Here is a 14,214-nt window from a genome sequence, read left to right as displayed (position 1 = left end):
GTGCTTGAGTATTTGCTTCCACAGAGAGGCATACAAATGTATGCAACAACAACACACCACACAAAGCAGACCAATTCAGTTAGCGTGTACAGCGAGGTACATGAAAACACACATGGACACAACGCATGCACAGATGTAAAAATACAACTATGATGCACGCTCACATATATACGCATATATGAATATATGTCTATAGAGTATTCCTCTTACAGTGCATGCAGCAGAAGGCACGCATAAACATATATTCCAAGAATATGCAAACAAAATATTAAAATATCCTGACCATGTTCACCCATCATTTCCGCTATTTTATTAGGGTTGATCAAATGAAGCTATCACCCTTAAGCAGGTATATACATCAGATATAAACAAGGCATGAACATATATCTCAATACAGTCTTGTCCTGGCAAAATGTGACAAAATGGCGGCAAGTGTCTTACGTGTGCGTCTGCCATATCCCAGTTGTTGTTGCACACGGTGCCCCACTGGTCATTGTGAGAAATCTGCAAGATTCCCTCTCGCTCATTGGCACCCCCCATCAAGCGGATGGCCTTGATCTCTCCCAACGCTTGCAGCAAGCGGCTCAGAGGCTGGTAGCCATCAGAGCAGGATGAAACACAGGTGGAATCTGAAAGACCAAAATAATTCCTGAGTCAAGTCTAGATACAGACAGTTCTGACAAAGAAGAGTGCGTTGATATGGAAAGACAGAAGAATGCTTACTTTGAACATGTAACTTAGTCATTATCTTATTAGTATTAGTCTTTCTTTCTAAATCAAAGTGAATTCTATATCATATTGATACAATGAGCTCCTGTAAAGACAGATGCATCAAAAACACACACACACACACAAACACAAACACATATACACAGTTGTGCACTTCATCCACTGTCGATGAGTCATCATCTGGGAAGTAAACCTGCCAGTTGTCTCCTGAAAGTGCACTGATGTAACTTAGCAAGCCAAAAATGTATCCAACTTCAGATGAACTGATAGCTCAAGATTGGTCAAAGGCAAGTTTTGTATATAGAAAAGAAAAGAACAGAGAAAGAATGACTTCTTAACATGTCAGCAGCATACCTTGAAGGAAGAAAGACGCCTTGCATGACTTGCACACATTGTTGACCCGGCCATTGAAGCACTCTCCGCAAGCCGAGTTGCACGGTTGGCACTCGCGGCTGTCAATGTTCCCATACTGTCCGGGGGGACATTGCGTCGTGCATGTGCCCGCATTGAGGAAATACGGGGCAGTGCACTTGGTGCAATTGTCCCCAGAACCCCGGCAGGTCAGGCAGTTGTCTGAGCACATCATGCACTCCGAAGCATTTTGGGCATTAAGTCCTGCAAAATATCTGCATGGAAAGAAAAAGAAAAAGATACCACGTTCTGAAAAGGTTGCAAGGAAAGCAATAACTCATCCTTCACACACACTGCATAAAAGCAGCCACAACATTTTCACAATATGAAAACATCTCAAATTTTCATCAAATTGACATTATGTAAATGCTCTCGAGCTCCCATGAGAATGGTCAATGGTGACACACTAAACATCACATCAATGTCAAATTTGCGAAGGCTATGCCTGCAAATCTGTTGAATTGGATACCGAAGGCTTATCATTTGACTGCTGAAATAGATGGCGAACAAACACAAACAGGAAATTCTACAAAATCAATTTGATTTAAGTATAGATTTCCTCACAAGCTGATGAATTCCGCCAATTAGCACTCACCCATCGTCACATGTCGACACACACTTCAGCGATGTATCCTGGCCAGAACAGACTACACCTACATCCTCATGGTTGCCACAGTCATGCACTCCAATGCCGGCGCTGTTTCTTGGGCAGTCAAGGAGCCTACTCTCATCACCGACGCATGCCAAATCGTCAAGATGGATGCTGGTTCCACTCCCGTAGTGAGCGTTGGTGCGGAATTCAATGGCATGGCCAAAGTTAAGCTGCTGGCAAACCACGTGAGCGTCTGCAAGGTCAAACTCATCATCGCAGACTGTGCCCCAGACGTTATTGACACGAATCTGCAGAAAAAATGGGAGTATTTAGATATATAGAAAAGCCTTAGAGTCACAGTAAAATGCCACGAAAAGATTTAATAGGGAAAAATACGTACGGATGCTTGTATGATTCATCTGAAGTATAATGACAAAAGCTTGGGATAACATACAGCTGAATTGCCCATGGCACGGAGATTTATACAGTTCACATTGTCTCTCATTAAAAAAATGTAATGAGAGAAAGGTGAGGACTCAAAGTTTTCTGTTCCACCTCACCTCAACTCGCCCCTCATACGGTGTCTGGCCATCCACCAGCCGGATGTCGGGGCTGCCCCGCACAGCCAGTCCATTCACGCAGGAGGAGACGCAGGTGTTTGTGTCTGTGTCGAGGTACAGGGACTGGTGGCATCTGGTACAGTGAACGGCGCTTCCCGAGCACGCAAGACACTGCTCACTGTGGGTTGAAACACATAGTTTGTAAGTCAGTCATGAAACGCCCGCTCTGACCATTATTGAAACAGGTCATCTCATTTGGGTATCCTCTTCCCCCATAACAGTAGATCAGGCTGCATTTTGTCCGACTTTCTTACCAAGTAATCTCATTTCACAAATGCTCTGATCATTGGAAAATATTCCATGTGATGAAACAGATGCCCTTACATGTGTGTAAAAATATGTATCCTTTTGCAGTATGAATTGAAGTATACCTCACATCTCTTCCTCTCTACATTTTCCCTGCCTTTTCCAACTCCAATGCTTTATTCCTCATAACATGTGGAAAATGTCACATATCCAGCAGTAGCACTACCTTCGGTGCAGAGAAGTCCCACAAAATGTGGCATCAACTCATCTGGGGCCTGTTTCATAAAACTTGTTATCAGTGACAACTGCCACATTTCTATGACAAATTTGCTCTCAGCCAATCAGATGCAAGGATTTCAGTAGCTTGTCACATCTATGACAACTTGTCACTGATGACAAGTTTTATGAAACGGGCCCCTGGACATACTTCCTGCCCCTACGCGAAGACGAGGAGATTCAGTGACACAGAAGTAGAGTGGAGAAAATGCACCACCTTTTATGACGGCATCCCATCAACTCAATTTTGAACAACTCACCTGCATCTCTGGCACATGCCCTGGTCATCAGCGTAGGTACCGTCCTCGCAGGTCTCCCCGCAGGTAAAATCGCTTCTCCTCACCAGCCCTGGACGACACGTCAGGCAGTGAGTGGCGGTCTGGGAACAGGTGGCGCAGTTCTGGTCGCACACTCCGCAGCTGATGCCGTCCTCGTCCACGTACCTGCCGTTGGTGCACTGTGACGCTTCGATGCACATGTTCGAGGTGTCTGGTCCTGAGCAAATTACACCTGGATTAAGAAGAAAGCAAAACTATACATAATGCAAGGATCTATGACAGGCACTTAGCAGAACATTTCCTTTAAAATTCAGACAATATATTCACACTGCCATATCACTTCCTCATTCATGTTTTAATCCATACATGGTACAAACTTCAAAAGCAGAGTTTTCAGTTCTAGAGTGTCCCATGTACATGGATTCACGGATTAGAAAACATCCCCCTCTCCTATTAAAAAAAATGACAAAAAATACCACCACCAAAAAATTATGCAAGGGTAATTACTCACCAGCAGCTTCCCAAAAGTGGCAGTCAAAACCGCTTGGCTCGCTATGTTTACATTCCAAGAGGTTGGATTCGTCTCCAGTGCACATCACATTGGACAGTAGCATGATGCTATCTCTTCTCACGGCAAATCTGATTAAAGGCAACAAGAACAGAAACAAGAAAATGATTTCACTTTATGGTATCATGAATGCCTACACACACCAAACAGTTACTTCTTGACAAAAAAGAGAGTAACTGCTTATCTCTCAATTGAGAATGGCACGGTACAGAATACAATAATAAATATGCACACAAAATATGATGAACCATGAGTAGGGGGTACAAGAATGCTGAAAAGTAAGATTTTCGTTCATTCAACAAACCTCCAAAAGTCTGACTTGTGCATGAGAAGCTGATCTATTCTGACATGAAAGTGAACCCCTGAAAAGACAAAAGCTTTGAAACTCACCAAAATGGTGTGTGTATTACAGATGCAAAGTGACTGATGAATTACATTCTAGAAGAAGAAAGAATCTGCACAGGTCCCTTTAACATTGATTCTATATGACTAAAATCAAAGCACATCTTCCACTTCCCCCTGGTTCCTTAAGAGGCAAATCTATGACATAACACATAACATCGTGTTAAAGGGGCATAGTCCCGGTAGTGTAGAGGGCGCTGTTGATGGTACTGCCGATCACCGTTAGCATTGATACGAAGATTACCGAAGTTGAGCTGTCATCACGAGTAAAGCGCGTAGGTGTTGCTAAGTAACGTTGCCTTCGTTGTCTTCTCTGCGCATCGCGCAGTCTGTAGTAATGCCAGGGTGCGTGCATATGTGCTTGTTATTATGACATCACAAAAGAAGTTTGCTAAAGCTGTCATCCCCCTCAGCCGATTCATGAGCCGAACAGTGATCGGACCACTGACTACAGTGGATCGGACTTCTTCGGACTCGGGGAAGTGGGCCAAAGCGTAAGCGCTAAAGAGGAGTCGATAGCGTAGGTCTCTATAGGAAACCTGCGCCCTGCGCCCGCGTACGCATTTGACTAAAACACTGCGACCATGCACCTTTAAACAGGTAGTGTTACATCGCTGCACCATTCAATCAAAATGGACACTTACTTTCCCTCGAGACTGGCCTCCAACGCGTGTCCGAACCCAAGCTGGCGGCATACCACATCGGCATCTGGCAGATCCCAGTGGTCATCGCACACAGAGCCGTAAGTGTCGCCACGTCTGATTTCCAACTGACCTTCCAGGGGCGAGGCTCCACCGACCAATCGTATGGCATTGTTCTTCATCCTGTAACCACGGCATTCGCTGACACATGTGTTGTCTGCAACAGATAAATTTAAAACAGAAGACACACATACAGAATTATAGCAATGTATGACACGATAGCCTTATGCAGCCTGCAATAAGGGGTACATTTCAGTTGCATACAGTGACCAGAACATCAGCACAAAACCGAATGATAACTGTGTCTCACATAATAGATGCTGCTCTTCTACATCGGTGTGAATAAATTTGAAATATGGATAAGTTACCTTACTTTATTCAAAGGTTAACAAATTCACAATGGACATGTATATGGGACAATTCATTTTTGTGATTTTGAAGCTCTGAATATACACAAGAAAAAAAAAGAGAAAAAAACAAACCCACACATGCATCTGTGACTAATAGCACACATATCATACCTTGCAAGAATTTGGAGCTTTCGCAACTAGTGCAGTGAGTGGAATCTCTTTCGCAGGTTGCGCAGTTACTGCTGCATGGGACGCATTCTCCACCACTGGCATAAAAACCATCCCCGCATCCAGTCACGCACTGGTCACCACCCTTGCGGTGTGTGCCCGGCCTGCAGGCAGTGCAGATGTAGTCCGGTGTAGCCTGGCAGGCGTCACAGTTGGTGCGGCATGGGTAACAAGAACTGTCGGTCAAGTTAGCGTAGAAACCCAGAGGGCATGTCTCCCGGCACTCTCGCATTCCAGGTCCTAATGGTCAGTCAACCAAAGTAAGACTCAATTTATCGAAACAGAAGCACAATTCACACCATTCAAAAATGTGTCATTTTTATAGTAGTATTTTTTCTTTCTTTGCATTGCTGTGTTTTGTTCTGCTCGAGAAACTTGAAATCTGAACATCAAGTAATTTGTATGCAAAGAATCAAATAATATTCTAATTAGGCTTATGCAATGTAAACATTTCTCTCATCTTTTGAAAGTTGATCAGAACTCCAAAAATGGTATCCTCCCTTCTAAAAATTACCCAGAATTATGTGTCTGATTGATACCTGAGCAGCGGATGCCTATATCCTGGCTGTGTTCGCAGTTATGCTCTCCCCATCCAGTGAAGTGGCAGCTCTCCAAGTTGGCCTCAAATCCCATACACAGGATGTTGTCAAGCCAGATAGGCCCTTCTCCCGGCGCTATTACTCCTGGTTGAGCATCTACTCGCAACACTCCAGTAGCGTTGCCTGCATGCAAATGTAGTCAAACATCAAAAGAGACAACCGCACAAAAAAATAAGTTACCCTGTAAAACTGGAAATTTTCGTATGCTTGAAACTTTTGTGAATTTTGCGCAGAGACAGGATTTGCGAAAGTAAAAGGCACACAAAAGGTTTTGTCTACTAAATGCATTGGTTGCCAGGGGCAATCAGCAAAAGTTTTATGCCATGGATGTTTCTGGATTTACAGCACAGGAACACTAGTCTTACACCAGCAGCATTATTATCACATCAGCTGACATCATGTATTCATGTGATGATGTGCACAGCAAAGTGCAAACATGGGGGTCATGGAATCTTATTCTTGCAAATCACACGACCATTTACCATTTCATTTGTAGGTACAGTATGACAAAAATTCTAAACACATAGCAGGACATAAACTTAGGCTGAAATAATTTTCAAACGTGCAAAACTGATTTAATATCTAATCATAAAACTCTTTACTATGTATTTCTATCTCATGACCTGACGTGAACTGCAAGAACCAATTAACAGGTACTTCTAAACAGATTACAAGGCCATGTTGTTGAGGACATGTGAAAGCAACCAACGTTCCAAGCCACAATCAGTATTACTGTGGGTCAAACTTGACACCTTGCTCGAATGCCTTGAATGTGGGACTTCCACATATGAGAGGAAAAATGGACATCTACCTGTCTTTTGATTACTCACCAAGACCCAATGCTCTGCAGGCCACCTGGGCAGCTTCCTTGTCAAAATGATCAGCACAAACGGTGCCCCACTGGTTGTCGTGGAAGATCTGGGGGATAACCATCAGGGCAATTAAATAATCAAGTTTCTGTTTTGTCACAAGCAATCAACCTCACTGTTTACTTAATACAAATTGGGGCAAATTATTTGATGTATTAGGGCCCCAATTTTTCTCTCTTTCTCTTTCTTCTTTAAAACAACAACACAACACTTAATACAATTTCAGATCCTACTGCTACTACTTTTACAGTATTTCTGCTCTGAATTAAGAAGCAGGTACATTAATATGGTCAATATCTCCCTTTTCAAAGCTTTTCTCTTGAACTCCATTGGAGGTGAATCACTTTGTGTACCACAGCTAAAGTCTGTCAGAAACTTACATCCACTAACCATATTGTAATTAATCATAATAACAACTATGACAATGCTGGAACAGGGTGGGCTATATGCCAGAGTGGAACTTTCATTTTGCATGGATGTAAAACCCCACTGATCCCATTAGGGTATACTTCTTTGGACAGTGATGGCTTACCTCAAGACGTCCTTCCAAATGGTTCCTGCCGCCAACGAGGCGACTTGTCTGTTGCAGGTCACTGCTACCAGCCTCCACCATGGCAGCCACTCCGGTTGAACAGCGCTCCACACACACTCCGGTTGCTGGATCCAGGATCTAGCAAATTAAGAACACACAAGGACACAAAATGTGACATTTTGCCATTTCGGGATTTTTTTTTTTTTTTCTCCCACAGGATGTTCTGTCTCACAAGAAAATAGGACAGATCCTTGCATGTCACCCAAAAACAAGTGATTCTTTTCCCGCACCCACTTCCAACATGATTCCGAGTGTAATTTGTTTCTTTGCTGCACACTATCATTTTATTTTGTGAGAGAATGGACACTATGTCCATCAGAAATGAACATTGCCTCACATGTCACACTTGCATTGTTTTCCGAATGTGATAATGTGCTCAAAGAAAACGCAGAAGTGATCTTGACATTAAAAAAAAGCCAAGCTAATCAAACATGGGGGAGCCACAAGGCTTTAAAGTAGGCTTCTCCCACTCATTTCCCCAGGATAAATAGTCATCAGACCCTCACCTTTGGGGGTGAACAGGAAGTGCATTTGACACCATTTGGGTCAAAGGTGCAATTCAAACAGCTGGTGTCACATCGTTGGCAAGTGTTCATGCCGGGGTGGCCGTACATCGCTGTTCCACAGTCACTCACACACGTGTCGTCCCTGAGAAACATATCTGGCTGACAGCTGGTCACACAGGTAGAATTCTGATCGAACACAAGATTTGAAAAATATCATAAATCAATAACTTAAAAGAAACTTGTACATCTGAAAATTCAGTTTTGTGATTTATACAGCACATATCCTTCTTTTTATCTATCATTCAATCTATCTATATAATATACGTACACCATCAATACTAAGATATACTGCATGAAATTCATTCAAGTTGTAGCAAATTCTAAAATGGCCCTTTTCTTGATTAAAAACATCCCCACCTTTAAAAGGTAGCTAGATAAATTAGGATAATTTTCATGGTGAAGCGGCAGATATTGCGGCTCTTTTGGAGTTACATACCCTCATGAATTTTCCGTGCGGACACGTGAGGCAGATGTTGTTACTATTGCCGTTTGCACAGGAGCCACACGCATGCAGGTCGCAGGCTTCACACTGCCAGGTCAATGTGTTCCCAAAGTCAGAGCCAGAGCAACTTTCAACGCATGTCGAACCCTGTTGCAAGAATGAGAATTAATCATTTTCATCAAAGTTCCGTCATCATATTTTTTTTTTCTCTTTCCACACATGCACAAACACAAACACACAAAACAAATGGCAATCCTTTACTGAAGGATAAGAAATCATTCCAGAGACAATCATATATTAGTTAAAACCAACATTATAAAAAAAAATCAAGTGGTTGCTCATTATCTCCTCCATACTAAGATAAGATAAATAAGATACTTGTGAAACATCATCTTTTTTTTTTCACGAGCATTTGCAAAGTTGCTTCCCTGAACTCACAGGAATTATGCAGAGCATGAAATCTAATTACATTTTAGGAGTACCAGTATTTCTCCTGGGTGGGTCATTCACACTTTGCAATCAATGAACCACAGTCTTATTTCCTGTCAAATTCTCGGAAAGCTTACTATTCCAGCAGCACACACAGATGGCCCAGTTTTTGTTTTTCTTTCTATATATTAACATTTTGTTGTTTTTCTGTCAGCAGTGTTGTTTGAAGTGTAAATTTACCTCATATCTAACCTTTCACGTCATTGTTTATCATGTGCGTGGTGCGGTATGAATTAAAATGAGGAAATTCCGGATAGGACAAATAGATGCAGCTGTTGTCACAGCTGAATATTGATTTCAGCCCTATCAATAAATGGGTGAGGCCAAGTGGTTGTATTTTGTCAAACTGAATCGTGAACAGCAAGACCTCTGTTTTAATTGGCTCTGCAGACAAATAACCATGCTGCTTTGACATTTAATATGTAATTCAAAACTTTTCCATTTTGCTACCATTTCAATTACTTTAAAAAATGGTCCATTTTTAAAACCATTCTGCATAATGCAGTTTATTGCATTCTTGCCATCCTGGCCTGTTTTGTTTTTTGTTTTTTGTTTTTATGTTTTTAAATCACTGCATGATCGTCAAGGGATGGCTATCACATATGACACGTCATACTAAACAAGATTATAAATTTAGCCCGCTGTGCTATATAAATTCTGACACTTGCCTGCAAAAAGGTGTTTGGTTTGCATGCCATGCAGTGGTCTGGCGAACCAGCACACTCTAGACAGGAAGCACTACAGAGGGCGCAAGTCGACTCCAGGGCGAAATATCCCCTCTCGCAGCTGGCAAGACATGCACCTGTCGCTCCTGCAAAATACAACAGATTTGGGGCATGGAAGGGATAAGAGAAAGAGGGAGAGACAGAGAGTGAGAGATAGATAGATTTTACACAGAGAGACAGACAGATATAAAGAGAGAGAAGAGAGGGAGGGGAAGAGATAGATAGATCAATAGATAGAGATATAAAGAGAGAGAAGAGAGAGGGGGGGTAGAGATAGATAGATAGGTAGATAGATTGATAGATAGAGAGGGAGAGATAGACAGAGATAATGAGAGGGAAAGTGGCGAGACAGATAGATAAAGAGCAAGATAAAGAGAGAGAGAGGAGGGAAAAAGGAGAAACAGACAGAAAGATAGGTAGATATATAGAAAGATCTGTTATTAGTACTTTGCGTTCAATTAGCAAAAATATTTACAAAAAATTGAGTTCAGTCCAATTCGAAGCTGCTCAAGGATTATTGCATGCCTGAGAATATGGCGTGAAAAGATTAATCAATGCTTAATTGTCCAGTTTCATTTGATACGACGAGTTACCTGAATCAATCATTCAACACAGAAATGACACAAGAGTATAAAAGGTATGTTCTATTATCATTTCTCACATCAGAGCTGACCACACTCATACCACAAATACAAGCAATATATGTCTATTATAGAATGGTTATGGTTGAGAGCACTATGAAAGAAAAATATTTTGACAGACACATTCCAGAGCCACTGTTAAATACTTGCTAGTACAAAAACAAAACAAAAACAAAACAAAAATAAAAAACAACAAACAAAACAGACAAAAAAATCTAATTCCACAGAAATGAAACCATCATTGCAGAACACCATATATGAATATGAAATGAATATACAGGCATGTAATACAAGGAGGTCAGATGTATAAAGTGCCTACATACTTATGAAAAAAAAAAGAATGACAAATGTTTCCATATTGTTACCATTCTTCACATTCAAAATAAATGAGACTATCAATTTCTTGCAATGGCTATCATGCTGTTTGTGCATGTGCAGTGGGCGCTACAGTGCATAAATTCGTGCATCTGATCATGCAGTGTTTAGTTTGTGTGAACATCAAAAAATCTCTTTGCAGTGGGTTTTCATTCACTCACAGCCCACATCTCAGGAAATTAAGATGCTGTTTAAAGATTTCATCAATCGAATTCATTGCATAACCCAGACTGATTAATTCGCTATGCTGGCAGATCCTTGCATTACAGTCTCCTTTGCAAAAGATTAGCTCCTCTAAATTAAGAACGAACATTCTGAATCAACCGCGACAACTACCACGATGCGGAGTGATCAAAATCAACCTTACGCCACGGAGTAGAATAACATTATGATGCAAGCATGATGCAAGAAGAAGTATAAGCACCTTCTGATAGCTGTCATATTCAGCCCAGTTTAAATTTCATCTTCAAAATAATGACCATCCAATTCCATAATTCTCTCTCTACAAAATAAAACTGTCATATCTCATTTCAAATTATATGTACACCACATACCTCTTTTTATTTGTTGACTATTTAAGGCACATGAATTTCATTGCCATCTATTCAAGCTGAGTAGCAGCCTCCCTCATTTCCATATTATTCAGACACTACAATGCTACGAGGCTCTGAAAGGATTTCTAGTTAAGTTTTTTTTCTTCGAAAAAAAAAACCCCAAACCATATTGCCGATTGTCTGGCTATGTATATCTATTGCAGTGTTTGTAAATCAAGCAAAAGGTTACGCTGTCTGTAGATTCTCGCAACCCCCCCCCCCCCCCCTCCCCCACCAGATCAACCTTGTCTCATTTGATACGAATTGTGATTGGCCAAAGGGAATGGGAGGCACAGCAGGGCACCGAATCATATCAACCGTGATATCCTTGGCATATATGGCATGTCACACCCACTCTAGTGGCATCTCTGAATGGGAGCTTGGCTACCCACGGTTTCTATTCTATTGGCTTGGCATGCGCCGCCGCCTTGTATACAAACACAGTGTGTGTAACGAGTCTGAGAAGGTGACATTCATGCTTTGTGTGGTCCAGAGAACTCTGGGTGAACTCTCTCCATCTCTCGCCCCACAACGTAGAATCCATAGTCTTCATTTGGGAGGCGGGAAGTGTGGTTTGGCTACAGGCTGGTTGCATCATGGAGCTGCAACCATGGAGGTATAAACTTGCACTTGGCAAACTGCCTAGAACCTCAATACTGCTACAATACAGTAGCTCCATGGTTGCATCATGCTCAGAATCCATCCCAGAATCCATGGTTGCATGCTGGTATGCAAAGAATGTAGTTCAAATTCTTTATCCTTGTGCTTCAGACAGAGTGTAACAAATAATACAGTAACATGGCTTTGTCTTTGTTTTTCTTTTGTTTTAGTTTCCTCCTGTTTTGTTTTTGTTTTAGTTTTCTGTTTTGTTTTGTTTTTGCCTGTCACTGTGTGACAGTTTCAACATGACATTTTCTGTATCACTTTTGGTTGATATCGTTCACCAACATGACTACTTTTGATCATCCCTGGATTTGTATCAACATACTGCAGTGGTATGTATTTATAGTAGCAAGCTGGGAATCGTTGCAGATTATACCAAAAAAAAAAAAATAACACAGAAGAACCCAATTCCAAAGTATGTATAATTAGTAATGTAGTCTTTGCAATGTGCACATCTCAAGCTTCAGATCCCAATTCAAAGATACTGCTTCCTTCAGGGATTTTACTTAGCTTGTTTGCACCATGTGCTTATAAAATCCTCAGCAGGGCACATACAGTAAACCCTTCAAGATTTTATTCACATGACTTCTGAAATACCATCCAGTTGCTGCATTATTCATTTCTGACAGACTGCATACATTGTAATTGATCTTCCACATTCATCAACAACTCAATTACATTTTCTGAGACAATTAACATACGCATATAGCATGTAGTTGTTTTTCCAATTACCTGTACCTAAAACACTGGTTCACTGTATTGTTCTAAGACTTTGTGCACGAAGGAAGAAACATAAAGCAACTTCCTAGTCTGTGGTATAATTTTAATATGTATGCAAGTTCTTATGAATGTTCTTCAAATCTGTTTCGCTTTCCTGTTGCAGCTGAAAGTTTGGTAGTTGAGGAATGGCAATACTCAACTCAGCAGGGATTCCTCAATACTTGAGTAGGTCACCAGGACTCATATGATGACACACATATGTTCAGGACTTCACTATTAATTTCTAATGAGCCTGGTCTAACAATTGACCTCTTGATGAGAAAGGCATATTTAAGAAAACCACGTGTCTGCAGAAGCAGACGATTCATATGCTCAACTTTGCATGAATCCTGTACCCATGTTCATTGTGGCTCAAGCTGTGTGTGAGTTCCAGGAAACATTACATTGTCCGAGTTCCATTTCCTTCAATGAGCTAATATCACTCTGGGATGATGAATATGTTCAGTCTGCCCTCTTTGAAAGTCAGATCAGGTGCACAGTAACACACACGGGGACACAGAAACGGAAGTATTGATCAATGATTTCTTCTGAAGGGGACAAAGAAAATCAGCAAGCAAATGGATTCATGCTCATTCAATACAAAAGAGAAAGCAACAAAGAGGCACTTGAAATTGCGGTCAAACTTGTGAGGCGCAGGGTCTTTGTCCGTCTGGGCTTTTGTGTCTTTTATTGGCTTGCTGGATTAAAATCCTTACATTCCTCCCTCTCCTATTCCACAAAAAAGAAGAAGAAGAAGAAAATCTCTCCACACATAGTATCCCACTTCCGTTCTCTCTTCTCTCTCTATGCTGAATGAACATTTTCATAGAAATCTGTTTCTGTGTAAGAGTGAGTGTTTTTTTTTTCAACTGATCATCAACTTGCACACACACACATACACACACACACACATACACACACACAAACGGATCTCTCCTAAAAGCTTCCAGCTCTTATCTCTGGCAAACTTCCATTTCCCTTGGTCAAACACTACAAAGTATAATATGCAATATCGCTCTCATGGACAAGGAGAAATATAATATGCAGGTATTCCAGGCTGACCACATGACGGTGCACTTATTTTGTTTGCCTCTGCAATTCCTTTTGTTTATCTTTTCTTTCTACCCTGAGTAGACAAGTGAAGGTTTTTTTTTTCATTTTATATCTACCTGTGGAGGTCATGATGTTCAAATAGCTAAGTAAAGAACAAAACCACTTATGTGCAAACTTACAATTCTCACGCAAAATGTTGAGTGTATCTTTAACCACAAAACAAAAACAAACAGTAAGCCTTATACATGCATTCCACGTTCAGAAGTGAGCTGACACTTGAGTAATGTGTACATGCAAACAAAAAGCTGACAATAACACCAACAAAAGTAAGCACATACGTCACATGCAACATGCCCATCATGAAGTAAGAGAGGGATTAAATACCAATGCATTGGTAATGTGAGAGGATGTAAGACTTGAAGCTATACATAGGTGAAGCCAAATGGA

General features: G+C 41.1%; 1 protein-coding gene across 1 annotated transcript in view; it reads right to left on the bottom strand.

Moving 5' to 3' along the window:
• Positions 1 to 14,214, bottom strand: part of LOC139731829 (scavenger receptor cysteine-rich domain-containing protein DMBT1-like) — a 44,431-nt gene that overhangs the window by 6,091 nt on the left and 24,126 nt on the right. The window contains exons 8-21 of the mRNA XM_071642705.1: positions 9,627 to 9,769; positions 8,464 to 8,616; positions 7,968 to 8,153; positions 7,402 to 7,539; positions 6,831 to 6,918; positions 5,941 to 6,123; positions 5,345 to 5,641; positions 4,767 to 4,980; positions 3,664 to 3,791; positions 3,135 to 3,384; positions 2,293 to 2,470; positions 1,736 to 2,040; positions 1,084 to 1,355; positions 442 to 629 (exon numbers count right to left, since the gene is read on the bottom strand). Of these exons, the coding sequence (XP_071498806.1) occupies positions 442 to 629; positions 1,084 to 1,355; positions 1,736 to 2,040; positions 2,293 to 2,470; positions 3,135 to 3,384; positions 3,664 to 3,791; positions 4,767 to 4,980; positions 5,345 to 5,641; positions 5,941 to 6,123; positions 6,831 to 6,918; positions 7,402 to 7,539; positions 7,968 to 8,153; positions 8,464 to 8,616; positions 9,627 to 9,769 (2,723 nt within the window). The remainder of the gene's footprint in view (positions 1 to 441; positions 630 to 1,083; positions 1,356 to 1,735; positions 2,041 to 2,292; positions 2,471 to 3,134; positions 3,385 to 3,663; positions 3,792 to 4,766; positions 4,981 to 5,344; positions 5,642 to 5,940; positions 6,124 to 6,830; positions 6,919 to 7,401; positions 7,540 to 7,967; positions 8,154 to 8,463; positions 8,617 to 9,626; positions 9,770 to 14,214) is intronic.

The sequence above is a fragment of the Diadema antillarum genome, unplaced genomic scaffold, assembly GCF_040938485.1.
Source record: "Diadema antillarum isolate AM-2024a unplaced genomic scaffold, OU_Dant_1.0 seq00000386_RagTag, whole genome shotgun sequence".
In the NCBI taxonomy this organism is placed as follows: Eukaryota; Metazoa; Echinodermata; class Echinoidea; order Diadematoida; family Diadematidae; genus Diadema; species Diadema antillarum.
This window is presented reverse-complemented; position numbering and strand designations above follow the sequence as displayed.